Raw genomic sequence first — 19103 nt, 5'->3', positions numbered from 1 at the left:
GAGGCAGGATCCGCGCGAGGGAAGGAATTTTTGACCTTTCAGTTTCTGGTACTTTCTGCTGCAGCTGTCTTCACTTTGTCTTTAATTAGCGAGGCCAGCAAGCGTTTGGTGGCTATCCACTCCGCCCACACACAGCGCTACCACCTCTGGCCCTTTCTGGAAAACAGCCCACTTATTCAGCGTTTCTCACTTCCTAAGTCTGAACCCACGAGTGAGTTCTCCCTCTATGAAGTAAATAATCTTCTTTGTGAACCAATGTCACCCCAATAAATTCAATTAAAAATCATCTTTTTATGTAGGGCAATTTAGCATGGAGTGCAGTGGAACAAGAAAGAGGGGGCGGGGAGGGTGGGACTTGGGGACAGTGGGCAGAGAAAGCACCCTGGGGGACCAGGAGCTTTGAAGCCATTTCCTCCTGGGATGGGCCTCCGAGTCACTGAGGCTCCCCCCGACCCCCCCAGTCCTCACCTCCCAGGGCTTCCCTCCCCTGTAGCTTGAAGGCAAACAGAGATGTGGCCACAGGCACACGGCAAAGAGGGCCTGTGAGAGGCCCCACCTCTCCTCCCCCAAACCCTGCCTCTCCCCGAAGACTATCGCCGTCCATCTGGGGGGACCACAAACTAAGAGGGGGATTATGCTGCGTGGGCAGCTGACTCCCCGGTTGCTGACGGGGAAGAGGAGTGGGAGGAGTTCATTATAATTTATTTTTGCGACATGTTTAATATTTCCATTAATATGGTTAGCCCCAGCCTAAATGAGCAGCAGGGCGGCAGATCTGCTGACAAGACGTGGGGTAATGAGATCAGCGGGGCAGTGGGGTCTTCCTGCCATCCGTCCTCAGAGGGCGTGATCTGGTTATCGTCTCCATAAATACCAAGATCAGATTAGGAGGAGGAAAGACACACAGGGAGGCGAGTGGAAAGTTACTTCCCAGATGTGTTTGCTCTCTCTGTTCCCTGGCACTGGCAACACATGCTCTGACCTCATGGCACAGGGTCCTCCACCATTTCCCCACCCACCCACACACACACACCTCAGGGGACCCTACTAGGAGGTCCTCAGTGTCATATGATAAAGTGTACTCACACAGACACACACAGACACACACACACACACACACACACACACACACACACACACATATACGCGCCTGCCGAATATGGCTTTCAGGACACAGACACACACATTAAGGAAGGATGGGAGGTAGTCACAGTGAATCAGCAGTAGAAAGAAGGACCTCTCGCCCTAACTGGCTTGTTGGCTCAGTGGATAGAGAGTCGGCCTGGGGACTGAGGGGTCTGTCCCAGGTTCAATTCCAGTCAAGGGCATGTACCTTTGTTTCTCTCTCATTGATGTTTCTAACTCTCCATTCCTCTCTGTAAAAAAATTAACAAAATATATTTTTTTTAAAAGAAAGAAAGAAGGGCCTCTCTCATTCAGGGCTCAAATGAAGACACAGGACAAGAAAGGCCAGGCTTTTCCCATTCCCACTAGGTCGGAGCTTTTTACATTTTAATTCTCACTGGGGGGTCCATGGTTATTCATTTGAAGGGGCGGGGGAGAGAAGCCTCCATCCATTGCCTTTAACCAGGAATCAAACATGCAATCTTCTGGTGTCCAGATAGATGCTTCACCCACATGAGCCACCTGGCCCGGGCCCCACCCGGAGTTAAAGGTGTGGACTCGGGAGCTGGGCAGCCTGCTCCACTCTCAGCTAGATCTCTTTCTCGCTGCATGAGCTTAGGCAAGTCCTTAACTCTCTGGGCCCTGGTTTCCTGTCTTTGTTGAGAGCTAATCATTGAACATGTCAGAGGGTGGTGCTGAGGCTTAGACAAGTTAGTAAATATATAGATAGCACTTGGAGCCATGCCTGGGACACAGTAGGTCCCATCTGAGTGCTGTTACTGTTACTTCACTTCCAGAAGAGACAGCTGAGCAGGGGGCTGCTGGGATTCCGTGGGGGCATTTTTTGGACACCCCAGCACCCCTGTGCTTGCCCCCCTCTGGGTGAAGAAGGGAATGACAGGAGGCAGGGCCCCTGTCAGTGAGCCCCGGCAGACAAGAGCTGCTCGGTCCGGGAGGCTGGGTGTCAGAGCTGCTCCCTGCGCGGAGGGGGAGCTGTGAGTGGGTCCAGTGCATTGTGGGGGAGGTGGGGTGGCAAGCTCCCTCGAGATCATGAAGCAAACGGGTCATCCATACTGTAGTTGTTTAGGGGAGTAAGGGCCCCCAAATGTGCTTCCCCCACCTCTCTTCACTCCCTGATTCCATTCCAGTCCCACTCAAGGAACCTGGGGGGGAGGGGGAGGGAGACAGGGACAAGAGGGAGGAGTGATGGCTTCTGCCCTATAGGGGAGCTCGGCTGTGTGGTTCTGAATGAACCGAGAGCTACTCTCCCGGAGGTTCTTGGCATCCACGCTCATCGAAGGAGTGTCTGTGAAGCGCCTTCTATGCACGAGCCAGACCCTGTGCTAGACCCTGTGAGCAGCAAGCTGCTGAATTAAAGGGGCCCGGCCTTCGAGGAGCTGGCGCGTGAGCGCTGGCGCCTCCCTGCCCACCCGCCCTGCCCACGCACAGGCACAGCCCCAGCCCCCCAGAGGGAAGGAAGGGGGCGTCGGCAAATGCCAGGGAGACGTAGTTTTCCTGCTTCCTCTTCTGGAAGCTACACCTCCTCCCTCTGCACTGAACCCACCCGCCCTCCCCTCTCCGGCCCCTGCCCATCTTTCTCCTGGGGGTCCCTCTGCCTTCCACCCCCCCTGGGCTGTGACCGGCTCCCCTCCCCGTTTCACCCCCCTGCACCCCACCCCACCCCACGCTGCCCAGCGGCTCCTATGCCATTCTCCTCTCCCCCGCTTCCTCCCTGACGCCCCGCTCCCGGCTCCCCGGGCTCGCCTCTCCCGGGTCTGCTCCGCCAGCACCAGGGACAGCTCCAGCCCCCGGAACAATGGGCCCCGCCTTAGGGCTCCTCTGCAAATTCCCCATCTCAGAGCCTGGCCCAGCTCGTGGCCGGGGAGCGGAGCGGGGAGAGGGCTGGATCCAGGGAACCGGCCGCTCTTCTGGGGGGGGCGGGGAGTCCGGGGGGAGGAGGGGGAGGCGGGGAGGGAGGGGGAGAGGGCGTGGCTCCGGCCGGATTGTGCGTCCCTCTCCGGGGCAGGAATTTGCGCTCGGCCCCCGGGACTGACATCACCGCTCGGGGAGGGGAGGGGAGGCGGGGGCGGGAGGGGGTGTGGAGGGGGGAGGTTTTTGTTGAGGAGAACGCGGCTGGAGAGCGCAGCTCCGGGACCCAGGTGACCGGGAAGGCAGGCACCCCAGCCGCGGGAGCAGCCGGCAGCCCAGGCCCGGGCCGGGGTGGGGTGGGAGGGGGGCTGAGGGGAGGACCTGAGGGGGGGGGGGGGTGGCAGGGCAGAAGGGACCCCCGAGCCCTGCCGCCATCAGAGATCGAGCGTCGGGCACCGGGGATCTTCGGACCCAGCAGAAGGATCGGCCACAGGGGAGGTGTCCTCTCAGGGAAGCCAACAGGAGCCCCACCTGCCCCCCACACCGGGGGTCCCCCTGTCCCCCTCAAATCCCACACCCCCCCCCCTCAAGGCCGTGCATCAGGCCCCTAACTCTCCCAGCTTCCATCCCCTTGCTCTCCTCGGACCCTTTCCCCACCTCCAGCTCTCATCTCAGCCCCCAGTTCCCAGCTCCCCCCAACCCCCCGGACCACCCTACCCTCCAGGTCTTGGCCATCCTGACCCCCATCCTGGGATTTTTTTGCCAAATCCCGGGGAGGAGACCGTTTGTTTGGGCTATGCCCCCTGGTGGCATGACAGTGCCTGCCTAGACCCTTGACCCCGAGCCCTCAACTCCCCGGGCTCCTTTGTGTGAGGAGCTGCCCCTCCGCTCAGCACCTGCTCAGGGGCCCGGGGAAGCCAGCGCCCACCCCTTGCCCCCCCCCCCGGCCCCTCCCGCTTGCCTGCCTGCCGGGCAGCGCCCCCTGGCCCCCCGGCCTCTCCCCGCTCCCCTCGGCCCCTCCTCCCGGGCCGCCCCGATGAAGGAGCCGGATGCCATCAAGCTGTTTGTGGGGCAGATCCCGAGGCACCTGGAGGAAAAGGACCTGAAGCCCCTCTTCGAACAGTTTGGTCGGATCTTCGAGCTGACTGTCATCAAGGACAAGTACACGGGGCTGCACAAGGGTGAGGGGTCGGGCTGGGGGCTGGGAGGAGGGCGGGCGGAGGCAGAGGGCTGGAGTGGCTGGAAAGGGCCGATCTGGAACTAAGAGTTTCTGGGCTGGGCGTGTGAGGGAAGAGTTAAAAGAGGACTCAGCTAGGGGGGCCAGGGAGCCCGGGTGGGGGCAGGGAGGACCTCCTAGAGAAAGAGTTGTTCAGGGGGCTGCAGAGATGTGGGTCCCAGGGCCGAGGGGGTGATGTTGTGGGTGAACATCGCGAGGAGCGATGGAGGGATAAGAGAACTGGTTCAGGAGATAAGCAGCTGTGTGTGTGTGTATACGTGTGTGTGTACGTGTGCGTGCGTGTGTGTGCGTGTGTGTAGAGAGTCGTAGCAGCCACAGCTCCTCCTGGGATGGAGGGCAGGACCCGGGGTCAGGTGCTCCATCTACAAAGAGTAGCCAGGGGCCAGGCAGGGCAGTCCCAGGCCTGAGGTCTGGACCCGGGAAGCCGGGGATGAGGGAGGGAGGGTGTGGGACTCAGAAGTTACGAGCTGGAGGCCGGGAGGATGCGCCTCAGGCCCGTGCATGTGCCGTATGCCTGAGCTGGGCCGGGCCCGGGGTCAGCACTTGGACAGCTCCGGCCACTGGGGTCCTCGGGGCCACGCTGCCTCCCCCTCCACCGGGGCTCCGCCGATGCTCTTCCTTCCCCTTCCCCTCCAGCCCGCTCTCCCTTCCCCTTCTGCCTCCCCGAGAGAGGGAGGGAAGTGAGGAAACAGGGAAAACGGGAGAGGAGAGGGGTGATGATGACCAAGATGGAGGGAGGTAGAGGCGAAGGAGGAAGAGGAGAGGAGATCAGCTGAGGAAGAGAGGAAACCACACGGCACATGCCACTCCTCCTCCCCCCACAGACAGCCCTCCTCCCAGCAGCCCCCCACCCCCACCCCCACCCCGTGCTCTCCTGCTCCCATCGCCTCCACCACGTAAGCCTCCTGGCCTGGGGGTCCCAGGTCCAGGCTCATCAACCCAGAGACACCCCCCACCCCGGGGCAGGATGCCTCCCCCACCCCAGTAGGTGGAAAGTGGCAAGAAGGGACCAGCTTCCCAGACCTCGTTCTCCTGGGGGAGGGGGCCTTCGGGGAGGGGAGACCCGGGGCTCACCCCCGCCCGGCCTCTCTGCCCCCGCCCCTCCTCAGGATGTGCCTTCCTGACATACTGTGCCCGCGATTCAGCCCTGAAGGCCCAGAGCGCCCTGCACGAACAGAAGACGCTTCCAGGGGTGAGTCCCGGCCTCCCCAGGGCCCGGGGGCCGAGCGGGGCCTTCGCAGGGGCCAGGGGCCGGGGGCCGGACGCCTTCCCAGGACACCGAGCCTGTCTCCCGCCTCCTCTGGCCACCAGGAGCTCCTCTCTCCTCGCGCTTCTGTCCTTGCTGTAGACGCGTTTCTTCTCTCGTGGAAGGAGCGGTCAGCAAGGCCCTGTCTCTGCCTCCCAGCCTGTCCACGGGTGGCCCTGAGAGGGAGGACTGGCTGGTGGGGAGGTCTGGGGAGGAGACTTTGGACACCACGTGTGGGCAGAGTGAGCGGAGGCCCCCCTCCCCCCGGCTCTGGGGAGGAAGCCTGGCTGTGAGCTGGGGAGGGGCACCGGCTGCCGAGATGGGCACCTGGGCCCTGCCGGCCTGGCATCACTGTGCCGGCTTCTGCACTCGCACAGGCTCGCCTCCTGCCTTCCAGGGAGAGAAGAGGGAAGGAACAGGGCCGAGGGCACCAGGGCGGAGCTGGGCCCAGGCGGGTCCCGGTGGGAAAAAGCCCAGGGGGCGAATGCGTGTGGGCAGCCACCGCAGGGGACAGTCAGGCCCTGCCCCACGGAGGTGGCCTGGCTCCGGCCAGAGCAGGACTCTCTGTCCCTTCCTCTCAGCCAGCCGTGCAGACTGTCCCCGGCCTGGGCGGGCAGGTGAAGCATCTCAGACCCCCACACACACCCCACAGGGAAGGCCACTGAGCTGATCACTTTAGCTCTCTAGCTGCTTCGGTGGTCACTAGCGCAGTGAACCCCAGAGACACTTCCTGAACGCTCCCCCTCCCTCCTCTGAGCAAACACTTGCTAAGCAGCGTCTGGGCGCTGGAGACACGCCTGTCCCTGCCTCTGCTCCCCCTCAGGCAGGACATGGAGTGCGGGCTGAGCCTCCATCTCCTCCTGGGAAGGAAGCAGAGGAGACGGATGGGGGAAGGGGGGGGGGGCTCCTGGGAAAATTAGAGCTGCTTCAGCCGCTGCCAGCCCCCACCTCTTCGGCCCTCCGCCCTGAGCACGGCCAGGACGGCCAGCCAGCGGCCAGCTCCCTGCTCTCGCCCGCTGTCTGGTCTCGGTGGGTTGCGAGGCGGCCCAGAGCGGCCATTGCTCAGAGCTCAGGTCTGTGCGTGCGTGTGGGCAGGCTCGGAATCCCAGGAGCACGTGTGCGCGCACATGCACGCGTGTGTGGCAGCCAACAGGCCAGGCGTGTGGGATGGGCCCACGCATCCCTGGGAAGCCTGGTGCCTGTCGCCTGACATGGCAGCGTTCCCTCCTCTCCTTTCCCCTCGGCCCTGATGAAGCCACAGTTTTCACCCCACGGCTGTCTGTCTCACCCCCCCACCCCCCCCACCCCCGCCCCGTCATCTCCCGTCTCTCAGAGACCCCGCGGAAACGAAGGGCCAGGGAGACGGAGAGGAAGGGAGCCTGGGGCTGGGGTGTGAGCCAGGGAGTCGGAGAGAAAGGGAGCCTGGAGCTGGGGTGTGAGCCCAGGCCCGGGCCAGCGGGGAGGGGAGCTGCCCCCAGCTGCCTGCGGGGCTCAGCAGGCCCCCTCCTGGGTGTGGAGAGGCTCCATGTTCGCTTCCAGAGGAGATGGGCGCAGGGGGGGAGGTGAGGGAGAGCGCACCCCAGTTAATGATTGTCTAGCCGGCCCCCAGCTCCCAGGAGACGCTGACCAGAGGGCAGGATGCAGAGGGACCGGCCGAGTCTGGGAGTCTGGCAGGAAATGAGGGGTTCTGTCCTCCAAAGGGGCCCCCATGCTGAGCTTGGGGGAGCAGACCAGGGCGGTCTAGGGAGCAGATGTCCTGACCCTTCGTGTCACCAGGACTTTTCTCTGCCCCGGCCATCCTGGCAGCATTGAGTGTGTGTGTGTGTGTGTGTGTGAGTGTGAGTGAGTGTGTGAGTGTGTGTGTGTGTGTGCAGTGTGTGCCAGCTCTTGCACAGTTGTGCTGGGCAGTTCCTCCTACTCTCCCCTCCGCATGCCCTCCCAGTGCAGGCTCTCCCCTAACGGGCTCACGGCCTCTCTCCTTCCTCCCTGCCTCTGTCCCTCCAGAGCCAGGCGCTGCCACCACCTTAGGGGAAGGCTGGGCTTGGGCCCCTGATACAGGGACCAGGAGTGGCCCTGCCTGGGTTCCTCCTGGGAGGGGGTGTGGCCTCCTGGAGGTGGGAGTGAGGGTTCCCCCTGGCCTGCCTCTCCCCCTCTACGTGGGCCCAAATCCCGCTCTAGGCACATGGCCCGGCCAGCTCCTGTGGGCAGTGGGCTCGGGTCCCAGGGAAGGACCTGCGTGTGGCCTGCGCCCCCCGGGGGGTGGGGAGAGGAGCTGTTCTTGGAAGTGGGTCTTACAAGTGACCCCGCTGGGGAGGGGCCCTCCGTCCTCTGGGTTGGAGTCCAAGAGCCCCCTTCCTGGTTGGGAGGCGCCGGGGCGGCCTCAGCACCTGGCGGCAGTAGCCAGGGGAGAGGCAGCAGGCTGGGTTGCTAGGTAAACAGAGCCCAGCTGGGCTCAGGGGAGGGGGCAGGTGTGCTGAGCGGAGCTAACAAAGACTCCCTGTCCCACAGGAAGTGCCAGGACGACAGGGCACGGGGCCCCGGGGAGGCCGCTGGGAGGGAGTGGAAGCCCTGGCCATGTGGTCGGGGCTGCAGTCCGCACACTCGAGTGCGGGGTGTGCCTTTGTGCGGGTCCTCCCCGGCCGGGCCGGGCACGGATGTGCTATTTCTGTGCCTGTGCGGGGAGGGCCATCCTCTTTCCCTGGCCCCAGGTTCCCTGGCCCCAACTACAACAGCAACCCCCCCCGGGGCCTGTTGGGAAGGGGTCAGGGGCAGCCATGAGAATTCCCGGACACGGGCACCCTGGTTCTGGCCCGTGTGTGTGTGTGTGTGTGTGTGTGTGTGTGTGTGGTTCCAACGGAGGGGCCTGGGAGGGACTTCCTGGTGGCTTGGGTGACAGTGCAGGACGAGGAGGGTGCAAGACCAGGAGCCTGAGCCTCTGACCCCCAGCCCTTGCTACACACACACACCCTCCTGAGGAGATGGGACCGCAGACGGGATAATCCCCGATTGGTGGAGGATAAAGCCGGCTGAGACTGGCCTGAGGATTTGGGTGACCCCCTCCCAGCCAGCTGCTCTCAGATTGGGGGTGGGGTGGGGGGGAGGCAGGACTACCGGTTGAGGCGGGGCTTAGGTCTGACCCAGGCCGGGATCCCTGGCCAGCGGGCCCGCCAGACGGACTGGGATGCCGGACGGACTGGGATGCCAGACGGACTGGGATGCCAGACGGACTGGGATGCCGGACGGACTGGGATGCCGGGAGAAGGTCCCGTGGGGGGCGGGGGACCCGGGGCTTCTGCCTTCCTTCTCCGTGTGGAGTGAGGATTCAGTCCTCCAGGCTGGAATGTGAACGCTGAGGGGCGCCTGGCCCAGGACCGCCCGATCCAGCTGTTCCACAGACGGGGAGAGAAATGACGGGCCGAGGCCGCCCAGCTGTTGGGCACAGGGCCAGTCCTCCAGGCCCAGGGCCGCCCTGAGGGCCACGTGAGCCCGCCCTCAGGAGGAAGACAAGCGGCTGTGTGTTAACTCAGGTCTGCTCACTGGAACAGGCCTGGCCTGCCCTCAGATGAGTGGGGTGGCCAGGTCTGTCCCCGTTGGTCAGTCCTTATTAGCAGCATATGCTCAGGCAGGGACGACGGAGCCGTGCCCCTCCCTCTCTGGTCCCCAGGATGCTCCCCACCCCGGCTTAGGAGACCAACCTGCAGGAGTCACCCCCACGGCCTCTCCTGCAGGAACCCGGGAGTGGAGCTGGGATGTCTGTCTGCGTTTCCGCTGAACAAAAGGGAGAGGCTGGGGAACCCAGGCACAGGGAAAAGAGGGAGAATCTCCAAAGGGCCTGGGACAGCAGCCTCCTCCAGGGCGGCCTGTCTGTGGGACACCAAGGACTTGATGGGGGAGGGAGGGAGGAGAGACAGCATGCCACCCCCCCCCCCCCGCAGGGCCAGCTCAGCATGCCTCCCTCTCCCACCACTCAGCCCCCACCCAATGCTTCACCCTCGGCATACCCCGTTCCCACCCCCATCCCCACTCCTTCTACGGTGTGCGAGCAGCAGAAGTGATGACGTCACCACGGTCGCCAGGGCGACGGGGACGGATAAATCAGGCTGAGTGGGCGGTTGCCATGGCGCACGTTCTCCCGTTGCCACGGAGACTGGGCATCTGCTCCCTTTGTGCTGCCCGGATGCCTTCCCCCTGGGGTCAAGAGGTGTAGGGGGGGCGGAAAGAGAGGCAGCCACTCCTCTAGGGGTCAGGAGGAAGTTGGGGCATCTGCGGGGTCTCCCTCAGTATAGAGTCGTCTTCAGGGGCCTCTGAGGGTGGCCTCCGTCGCTCCCGTGTGGAAGTGCGTGTAGAAGTGCGACAGCTCTCGTGGGCCAGCCCGTTGGCTGGGCTCTGCCTCGGGGCCGGGTCCTGTGGGCAGCCCCCTCCGTCCCTCGAGGAGAGCAGCCCCTACCCCTGCCCACGGCGTCCGGGGCTCACCTGAGCCTGGTGCTGTGCCCATGAGCATCCTTCTCTACCTCGCTCCTTCCACAGCCTCTAAGTCCCTCCGGTCCTGATCCTGAGTCAGAATAGGCCCCATCCCTTCCTCCCCGCCAGCACGTTAGAAGGCTCCTGGGCCTGGGTTCCCGCCCTCTGGCCTCCTGCAGGCCCCGGCCTGGGGAGGGCTCCTGGGTGTCCGTCCGGGGAGGGCCCCACACCCGCCTTCTCTTCTCTCCTCCAGATGAACAGGCCAATCCAGGTGAAGCCAGCCGACAGCGAGAGCCGCGGAGGTAGGTGTGCACCTTTGGACTCAGGGCTGGGCCTAGCCGTGGGGCAGCCTTTCTGAGGAAGGAAGCCAGAGCTGCGAAGGCTTCCCAGTCCAGGTCGGCATGGCAGTCAGCGTGGCACGCGGGGAGGGGAGTCAGCCCAGCCTAGAGACGGCAGGGCTGAGGCCCCGCGGGGACTGCGGGTCCTTCAGGAAGGGGATGGGCCCACTGTGTGACTGCGCCTTCACCCCGTTCACACCCAAACCGCTGGTCCCCAGGGTGAGGTCTGGGCTGCAGGGGAAGGGCGGGGTCCCTGCCTGTCCCAGGCTGGGGCGGCGGGAACGCACCCGGGGGCCCTGCCCATGCCCCCTCCTACCGCCTGTCCCCAGAAGACCGGAAGCTGTTTGTGGGGATGCTCGGGAAGCAGCAGACAGATGAGGACGTCCGCAAGATGTTCGAGCCTTTCGGGACCATCGACGAGTGCACTGTGCTGCGGGGGCCGGACGGCACCAGCAAAGGTACCCGGGGGCCCGGCCGCCCGCCCAGGCCCGCTTGCCCCTGCCCTCCGGCCGCCCGCCCCGGCCCACCTACCCCAGCCCGCCCGCCCAGGCCCACCTGCCCCGGCCCACCTACCCCAGCCCGCCCGCCCAGGCCCACCTGCCCCGGCCCACCTACCCCAGCCCGCCCGCCCAGGCCCGCCTGCCCCGGCCCACCTGCCCGGGCCCACCTACCCCAGCCCGCCTGCCCCGGCCCACCTGCCCGGGCCCACCTACCCCAGCCTGCCCGCCCCGGCCCTCCGGCTGTCCGGCCCGCCAGCTTCTGGGGCAATGGGGACAGTGGGGGCCTCAAAAGTGGGTGCTCACTCCTTCCTCCTCGCCCCGGGATTCTCAGGCTGCGCCTTCGTGAAGTTCCAGACCCACGCCGAGGCCCAGGCGGCCATCAACACCCTTCACAGCAGCCGGACCCTGCCGGTGAGCCCCCCCCCAGGCCTCTCCCGCCCGCCTGGCCCGCGGCCAGCCCTGGCCCAGAGGGGCCGGTCCGCTCCCCACAGGGGCTTTGAATTTGATGGGAAGGAATTTTCCGGCAGGAGCATCAGACTTGTTAGGGACACCTTCACGTTTCGAATAGCGTCTCCCTACCTTTCGTCTCTCGTCCCTGAACCTCATCTTCAATCCAAACGCCCTCACCCTCCTCTCCTACCCGCACCCTCCTCAGCCTCTTCCCATCTCCCCCCTCTTCTCCACCTTCCCCCCCCCCCCCACACACACACACCCTGGCTGGGCCCCTCGTACCCCAGCCCTGAGCACTGGGTCAGGGGCTGCACTCACGGGGTGCAGAGCCCACACCGTGCCCCCACTAGCTGCCCCCCCGCAGGCGCCCGCTCACCTGAGGCCTCAGAGGGAGGGGGTCACGGGCACTTAGCCAGGGCCTTGCTGCAGCGCGAGGTGGAGACGTGCACTCAGATTCCAGCTCGACAACGATCCTCGCGAAGGTTCCAGTTTGGCTTGTTTGGTGCACACTGGTGCTCAACTTTGAGGCTGCATCCCCTAAGCCTGGGGGCTGGGTGTGGGGGCTGGGGACTGAGGAAAGGGGTAGGGCAGCAGCAAGGCCCGACCAGCCTGAGATGACCAGCCTGAGATTAACCTGACACACACACACACACACACACACACACACCCCGCATTTCCCGCTCCAAATCCCCGTGGAGCAGCCAGCAAGGCCCCTGCCTTCCCAGCACGGGCCTTCGCCCTCCCCAGCGTCTTCTGGCCTCTAGTGAGGTGGGGGGGGGAGTGGGGGGCGGAGAGCCTGCCCTTTGGACGGAGCCGCTCTGATGGCTGCTTCCCCGGAGGCCATCCAGGGTGGGCCTGAGCCGGTCCGGGGCTCGGGGGAGCCCGCTCTGCCCCTGACCGCCGTGGGCCGTGCCCAGGGCGCCTCGTCCAGCCTGGTGGTGAAGTTTGCCGACACGGAGAAGGAGCGCGGTCTCCGCCGGATGCAGCAGGTGGCCACCCAGCTGGGCATGTTCAGCCCCATCGCCCTCCAGTTCGGAGCCTACAGCGCCTACACCCAGGCCGTGAGCACCGCCCCCGCGGCCCACCCACTCCTCATGGGTCCCGCCCCCTCCCCCCAGCGCCCAGCCCCGGGTCCCACCCCCTCCCCCCAGCGCCCAGCCCCGGGTCCCGCCCCCTCCCCCCAGCGCCCAGCCCCGGGACCTGCCCCCTCCCTCCAGCACCCAGCCCCAGGTCCAGCCCCCTTCCCCCAGCACCCAGCCCCCGGGACCTGCCCCCTCCCTCCCAGCGCCCAGCCCCGGGTCCCACCCCCTCCCCCCAGCGCCCAGCCCCGGGTCCCGCACCCTCCCCACAGCGCCCAGCCCCGGGTCCCGCCCCCTCCCCCCAGCGCCCAGCCCCCGGGTCCTGCCCCCTCCCTCCCGGTGCCCAGCCCCGGGTCCCGCCCCCTCCCTCCCGGTGCCCAGCCCCGGGTCCTGCCCCCTCCCTCCAGCACCCAGCCCCGGGTCCCGCCCCCTCCCTCCCAGTTGCCCGGCCCGGGTCCCGCCCCCTCCCTCCCAGTTGCCCGGCCCGGGTCCCGCCCCCTCCCTCCCAGCGCCCAGCCCCGGGTCCCGCCCCCTCCCTCCCAGTTGCCCGGCCCGGGTCCCGCCCCCTCCCTCCCAGTGCCCGGGGTGGGCAGGGAGCCGGGCAGGGCGCGGGCCCACGCTCCTCTCCCCGCGCCCCCAGCTGATGCAGCAGCAGGCGGCCCTGGTGGCGGCTCACAGTGCCTACCTCAGCCCCATGGCCACCATGGCTGCCGTGCAGATGCAGCACATGGCCGCCATCAATGCCAACGGCCTCATCGCCACCCCCATCACCCCGTCCTCAGGTAAGGGCGGGGCGGGGCGGGGCAGGGGCCCGGGGGGCGCTGGGTCAGCCGGCTGACTCGCTGACCGGCTGTCTGTATGCATGTGTGTGTGTGTGTGTCGGCTCCTCTGCTCCGTCTGTCGCCTTCTCCTCCCAGGAACCAGCACCCCTCCTGCCATCGCTGCCACGCCCGTCTCGGCGATCCCCGCCGCCCTGGGCGTCAACGGCTACAGCCCGGTGCCCACCCAGCCCGCCGGGCAGCCTGCTCCTGATGCTCTGTATCCCAACGGGGTGCACCCCTACCCAGGTGGGAGTCTCTGCTGCCCACACCTCCCGGCTCCAGCCCGGGGCAGAGGCCTCCTGCTCGGTCATCCGGGCAGGGACGTTCCTCCCCGTCCTCAGTTGGGACAGCGGAGGCGCAGAGAGGTGGAGGGACTTGTCCGGGGTTGCACAGCCGGCCAGACTCACGTCTTGCCAATGCCAGGGAGCCCGTGCATGCCCACCCTCTCCTTTCGTGCCCGAGCCTAGGCGAGGCTCGGGTCCCCACCTGCCGGCCTCTGCTCTGCCCCCCAGCCCAGAGCCCCGCGGCCCCCGTGGACGCCCTGCAGCAGGCCTACGCGGGCATGCAGCACTACACCGGTGAGCCCAGGCCCGGCCCGGGGGGAGGGATGACGGCGGAAGAGGCCCGGGGCTGGGGACTGGGGCAGCCCTGCCAACTCCATCGCCTGGGCCAGGGGCGGGCGAGGAGACAGGGCTGGCGGGAGGCCGGGGCCAGGGCATCTCGGGAGCCCCAGGAGCTCTCTGTCTCCCCACCCCAGCAGCCTACCCAGCAGCCTACAGCCTGGTTGCACCTGCGTTCCCGCAGCCTCCTGCCCTGGTCGCCCAGCAGCCCCCGCCTCCACCCCAGCAGCAGCAGCAGCAGCAACAGCAGCAGCAGCAGCAGCAGCAGCAGCAGCAGCAGCAGCAACAGCAGCAGCAGCAGCAGCGGGAAGGTGCAGCCTGGGTGGCCCAGGGGATGGGGTGCCCTGATCGAGGGCTTGGACTCCCTTATGCCAGGCCAAGCCCAGCGCTGGCCCCGTGGGTGGGAGAGGTGGCTGCGCCCCGGCCGGTGTTGGTCCTCCCAGGACCCGCTCTCCCAGGCCTGTCCCCCGGCACCGAGCTCTTCCTGTCTGCTGCCCCCCAGGCCCTGACGGCTGCAACATCTTCATCTACCACCTGCCCCAGGAGTTCACGGACTCCGAGATCCTCCAGATGTTCGTCCCCTTTGGCCACGTCATCTCAGCCAAAGTCTTTGTGGACCGGGCCACCAATCAGAGCAAGTGTTTTGGTAAGAATAGGATGACCTAGGACAGCGGTCGGCAAACCACCTGGGGCTCTTTGGCCCCTTGAGTGTGGCTCTTCCACAAAATACCACGTGCGGCGGGCGGGCGGGCACGTACAGTGCGACTGAAACTTCGTGGCCCACGCGCAGAAGTCGGTTTTCGGCCTGGGCGAGTCTATTTTGAACAAGTGGCATTAGAACACGCAAGGGGCCAAAGAGCCACGGCGTGCAGACCACTGACCTAGGAGATAAATTATGGCACGTTTTTGCCAAATTCCAAACGAGGACAAGGCCCGATACACTTGGAGCACTGCCGGTTGCAGTGGGCCCAGCATTGGGAATCCAGATTGCCCAAGAGTCAGCAAACACCACCATTTTTGTTCACCGAACACCCGCTCCCAGCAGCTGCCCAGGCCTGTCGCTCCTCCAGAAAACCGGAGTCCCCTTTCCCCTTGCTCCATGAGGTCTGGGGGCTCTGCAAGGGGATGTCTGGCTCCGAGAGGAAGGCTTCGGGAGTCGGATTAGATTGCCTTCAGGCCTCTGCCTGCGAGGCTCAGGGGAGGAAGCCAACGTCTTGTCCTCCTGCTTCAGAAGTCATGGAGGGGCTGGAGGCAGCGTTTCCGGGGGAAGGGGGGAGTGGAGGGGGTTCCCAACCACCCAGGCCGAGGAAGGGGCTCGCTCCCCCTCAGCGAGCGCTGGGAAGAAGGTCCCAGTGAGAGTGGCTGGGCCGCTGCACTCTCAGCATCTGCCGGCCGGCCGGCCGTGTGCTGGGCCTGTGCCAGGCATTGAATGGGCCCGCGGGCAGCAGGTGGTGCCGGGCCGGCCTCATGCCCCTCTCACCGCAGGCTTTGTGAGTTTCGACAATCCGGCCAGCGCCCAGGCTGCCATCCAGGCCATGAACGGCTTCCAGATTGGCATGAAGCGCCTCAAGGTCCAGCTCAAGCGGCCCAAGGACGCCAACCGGCCCTACTGAGGCCCCAGGTGGGTCCTGCTCCCGCCCCGTGGCTCCTCCACAGCTGGTGGCTGCGGGCTGTGTTCTGGGCACGCTCTGCAGCCAGGCCCTCCCTCCCTCCCACTGCTCCCCCACAGTCCCCACAGCCTCAGGGATGCCTGCCTCTGGCTGGTTTCCAGTCATCCAAGCCTCACCCCCCAACACGAGAGAGAGAGAGAGAGAGAGAGAGAGAGAGAGAGAGAGAGAGAGAGACTACATATCCGTGTGCACTCCCAGGTCTTCCCTAATATCTGGTCTTGTTCATCTGCTGTGTCCATGTGTCTGTGTGTGTCTCGCTGGTCTTCCTTTGGGTTGGAGTGGAATTGTGGGAGCCGGGCCGTAGACTCCCTGCTGCTGGAATATCAGGTCCCAGGGCCCTGAACTCCAGGTGGTTTTGATGTGGCCTTGGGCCCGTGGAGAGTGCACAGAGCAGAATGGGGAGCCCCCGCCTCAGGCCTCCCGGGAACAGCTCTGGTTCAGGTGGCGGGGACTGCAATGCTGAGCCCGTGAACTTCCCTGAAGGGGCCCCTCCACCCCCAACCTCACAGCCCGGAGCCGTGAGCTTTGGTTACTTTTATGTTGTTCAACCTCCTTTGGACCAAACCCCCCCTGAAAAAAATACAACCCAAGAACAATACCCACATTTTCTGTTTCTCCCCTTTCCCCCCAATCCTGGCTGCTTAACTCCCCCCACCCTGGGGGCCCCCAGCCCAGGGCCCGTGTCCATTGTCGGCCGAAGCCCCCATCCCCGGACCCCTGCTCCGGGCCCCTGTAAGTTGCATGGAACGAGCGTGTTGTCTTTGGAGCCGATTGTCTGTTGTTCGGGGAGGGGGCCGCGGAGGGAAGCGCCCCCAGCCCAGGCTCAGGGCCGGGGCCGCTCTCGGGACGTGCTTGGTTGACAGTGGTTGGTGACTGTGGTCTGTGTCCGTGCATCTCTCCCCGGCTTTCTCCGTTCCTTCCCCAAAGGAATGAGAGCACCCTGGGGGCCCTGGGCTCCCCCGCCTGCTCTGCCCGCCCCGTGGCCCTCTGCTCTCTCCTCAGGGGTCTGTCCCAACGCCGCACCTGCTCCTGCTCCTCCTCCTCCTCTCTGCCTGCCTGTCTGCTGTCTGTCTCCTGGCCCCTCTCCCCCCTGGTCCCTGTCTGTATCTTCCCACCTTTCTGTTCTCACGGGCTGTTAGCATTTCCTTCCTAATGCCTTTGGTTTCTTGTACCATCCGCCCTCCCTCCCACCTCCTCCCTCCCTGCCCCCTGTCCACAGGCTGGGGCCGGAGGTTCAGTTTGGGCCGAGGCCTCTCTCTGGTGACATGCCTTCCTCAGCCACTCCAGCCGCCTCCCCTCCCCCAGCCGGGACCTGCGTGGCCGCCTTCCCCATGGCGTCACCGTGTCTCCTTCCTCGCAGGTCCCGACGCCACGGGAAGGGGCTCGGCCCGGCCCAGGCTCTCCGCACACCCCTGGGCCTCCGCTGGGCTGCGGGGGACAGGACACACCCGCTCCTGCCACCGCCTCTCCGCAAGGCCCGTGTCCTCCCCGTGCCCTCTGGCCTTTGTGAGGGAGCGAGGGACAGGCCTGAGGCTCGGGGTACCTGCCTTCTGGGGGGGCTCCTGTACGGGCCTCCTGCGCCCCCACCCAGGGCCTGTTCTAGCTGACCGGCGGGAGGGCCTCGGGGCTCCCACCTGCTCCCCGCCCGCCCACCCGGCCTCTTCCCCGCATCAGGGGCCTCTCAGAAGCTGGTCCTTGCTCCGTGCCACCCTCAGCTAGAGGTAGGACACCCCTAACCCCTGGGCTCCCAGCCCTAAAACTCACTGCCTCCCTACGGGCCCCCTCCAAGGAGGGTGTGGGGGAGCCCCGAGGGCTGCCTCCCCGCCAGTCAGCCACAGAGACCCTCCTCCTCTCACGAGGAAAAGCCCTCCCCGAACCCCTAAAAATGTTTACAGTCTGCTGGTCCCTCCGTGTACATACCACCACCAGCCGTGCGTGCGTGCGTTACCCAGCCCGGCCCGCCCGGCCCGGACGCTGCCATCTCTCTTCGGGGAGTTTAGACAATGTTCCCCTCGAATTTCTTCTCTCTCGATCTCTCCCTTTGCTTTGGGGGTAACAGGGTGTTAGGGAGGAGGGGGGTGGGGAGGGATAATGGGGGTTTTTCTTTAGGAAAAGGTTTTAGGGGAAGGAAGTGGGGAGGGGGTGGGAGTGGTTACGGGGAGACCCGGGGAGTCCGTTTCAGACGTTTCTCTATGCTTAACTTACTTATTTATTGCATTTTACTTTTAAAGAGCTCATCTTTTCTGTCTAAATAAAGGAAAAATATTAAAAGCACCGAAAGAGTCCCCAAAGGCTGAGGGTGGGGGCTTGTGCACATCGGGAGGAGGGGAGTGGGGAGAGTGCAGTTTGGGGGGTGGGTGGGGGGAACTCTCCGGAAGGGCCCGCCCATGCCTTTGCGTGGTGTCCAGGCCTCCACCTTATGATCCCACGCCCTCGCCCTTCTGTGGGGCTTAACTCTGCAGCGCTCTGCGGATGCCCCTCCTGTACCACACACACACACACACACACCCGTCCCTCCAAAGGCTAAGGACTTCTGACCTGCCCTGCCCTGGCCAGTGGGGACCCCGGGAGCTGGCTGTGCCACCACCTTTACAAAGCTTTTAGTCTACATGTGTATTTCCTCACTTAACCCCCGGCACTCCTGCGAGGCAGGAAGTAAAGTTACACACAGGAAAGGGAGGCTTCGGAGGGTAATCAGCTGCCCAGAGCCATGGCGCTGCGGGGGTTGGACCCAGGTTGTCAGACCCCTGAGCCCATGGTGCTCTCCTCCCAGCGTCAACCACCTGTGGCAGCCACGGCACATGCAGCCTCGGGGCGTCTTATGTGCCGCCAGCTCAGCCAGGTTCGGTGGGCCTGAGAGGGGGCGGTGAAGGATGGAGAAAAGACAGACGAGAGAATGAAAGCTGGATCTCGGTGGGACGCTGTCCTCTCTGATGGAGAGCTAGCGACAGTGCCATGACCTACACACTGTGTCTTCATTTTATAGCCCGATCCCACCAGGCAAAGTAAGGGCGTGGTCAAGATGCTTACAACATTCTCCGGGGTTTCAGTCCTACTCAACCACATGCACCTGAACTCTATCAAACCCACGTCACTCAGGCACGTGGGGCCACGTGTTTGGACCACAGGCTCAAGCTGACAACTCCAGCTGTTGGCTATCATTGTGCTGGGAGGCCTCTGCCCTCCGGGCTGGGACTTGCACGTGGCCATGAGAGGACTGTGCCCTCTCCTTAGCCCGAGGCTTGAACCTGTCTGGACACTGTAGCCGCTCTCCACAGCTCTGACTCCAGGCAAAGAGCCCCGGGAGCAGGCGGCAGGCTGAGCCGGAAGCCTCTTGGCTGCTGGACTCCCTGTGCCTGCCGTGGGGCTGGGCAGGGGCCACTGGCTTCTGAGCATCTTCTTACTGCCCACCCGCCTCCTGTTCCTGCTTATAAACGCGCTCACCTTCCCCCACCACCTGGCCTCGGTCACAGCTGTTCTGTGAGGAGTCACCCCCCACACCCCACGGCACCTCGGCCCACACTCTGGCCTCCTCTCAGGAGACTGCCCGCGCTAAGTTCAAGAGCAGCACCGTGCCAAGCGCTACAGAGACGTCTCTGTGGGCCGTTTCCGGAGGACAGGGCTCCTGGCTCGGGAGAGATCAGGGACGGCACCTCACTTCAGGAGGAAGAGAACCCAGCGGGACTC

At 65.1% G+C, this 19103-nt stretch overlaps 1 protein-coding gene across 8 annotated transcripts; it reads left to right on the top strand.

The window, feature by feature from the left end:
• The first annotated feature begins 3201 nt into the window (after positions 1-3201).
• CELF3 (CUGBP Elav-like family member 3) lies at positions 3202-17690 on the top strand. 8 transcript variants are annotated; one of them, XM_036453024.2, is made up of 15 exons: positions 3202-3284; positions 4070-4175; positions 5341-5423; positions 10192-10240; positions 10606-10734; positions 11108-11187; positions 12144-12287; positions 12946-13087; positions 13223-13372; positions 13639-13704; positions 13884-14057; positions 14249-14392; positions 15232-15374; positions 16281-16285; positions 16777-17690. In XM_036453024.2, exons 4-13 carry the CDS (start codon positions 10192-10194, stop codon positions 15357-15359), a joined length of 1206 nt encoding a protein of 401 aa, XP_036308917.1. In that variant the 5' UTR covers positions 3202-3284; positions 4070-4175; positions 5341-5423; the 3' UTR covers positions 15360-15374; positions 16281-16285; positions 16777-17690. The 8 variants fall into 8 exon arrangements, with proteins under 8 accessions (XP_036308917.1, XP_036308914.1, XP_036308912.1 ...); XM_036453021.2 differs by lacking the exon at positions 3202-3284 and having other exon boundaries at positions 3762-4175; positions 10609-10734; XM_036453019.2 differs by lacking the exon at positions 3202-3284 and having other exon boundaries at positions 3762-4175; positions 13887-14057.
• Positions 17691-19103: the final 1413 nt, after the last annotated feature.

Source organism: Pipistrellus kuhlii, unplaced genomic scaffold (assembly GCF_014108245.1).
Source record: "Pipistrellus kuhlii isolate mPipKuh1 unplaced genomic scaffold, mPipKuh1.p scaffold_m20_p_24, whole genome shotgun sequence".
In the NCBI taxonomy this organism is placed as follows: domain Eukaryota; kingdom Metazoa; phylum Chordata; class Mammalia; order Chiroptera; family Vespertilionidae; genus Pipistrellus; species Pipistrellus kuhlii.
The sequence above is the reverse complement of the archived record's forward strand: the minus strand, read 5'-3'. Positions and strand labels throughout refer to the sequence as shown.

Excerpts from the sequence above, each read along its gene's own strand:
- CELF3 (XM_036453017.2), top strand. The coding sequence starts at position 4,031 with ATGAAGGAGCCGGATGCCATCAAGCTGTTTGTGGGGCAGATCCCGAGG. Across the intron at positions 10,735-11,107 it reads GCCGGACGGCACCAGCAAAG|GCTGCGCCTTCGTGAAGTTC; the intron begins GTACCCGGGGGC and ends CGGGATTCTCAG. Across the intron at positions 14,058-14,248 it reads GCAGCAGCAGCAGCGGGAAG|GCCCTGACGGCTGCAACATC; the intron begins GTGCAGCCTGGG and ends GCTGCCCCCCAG.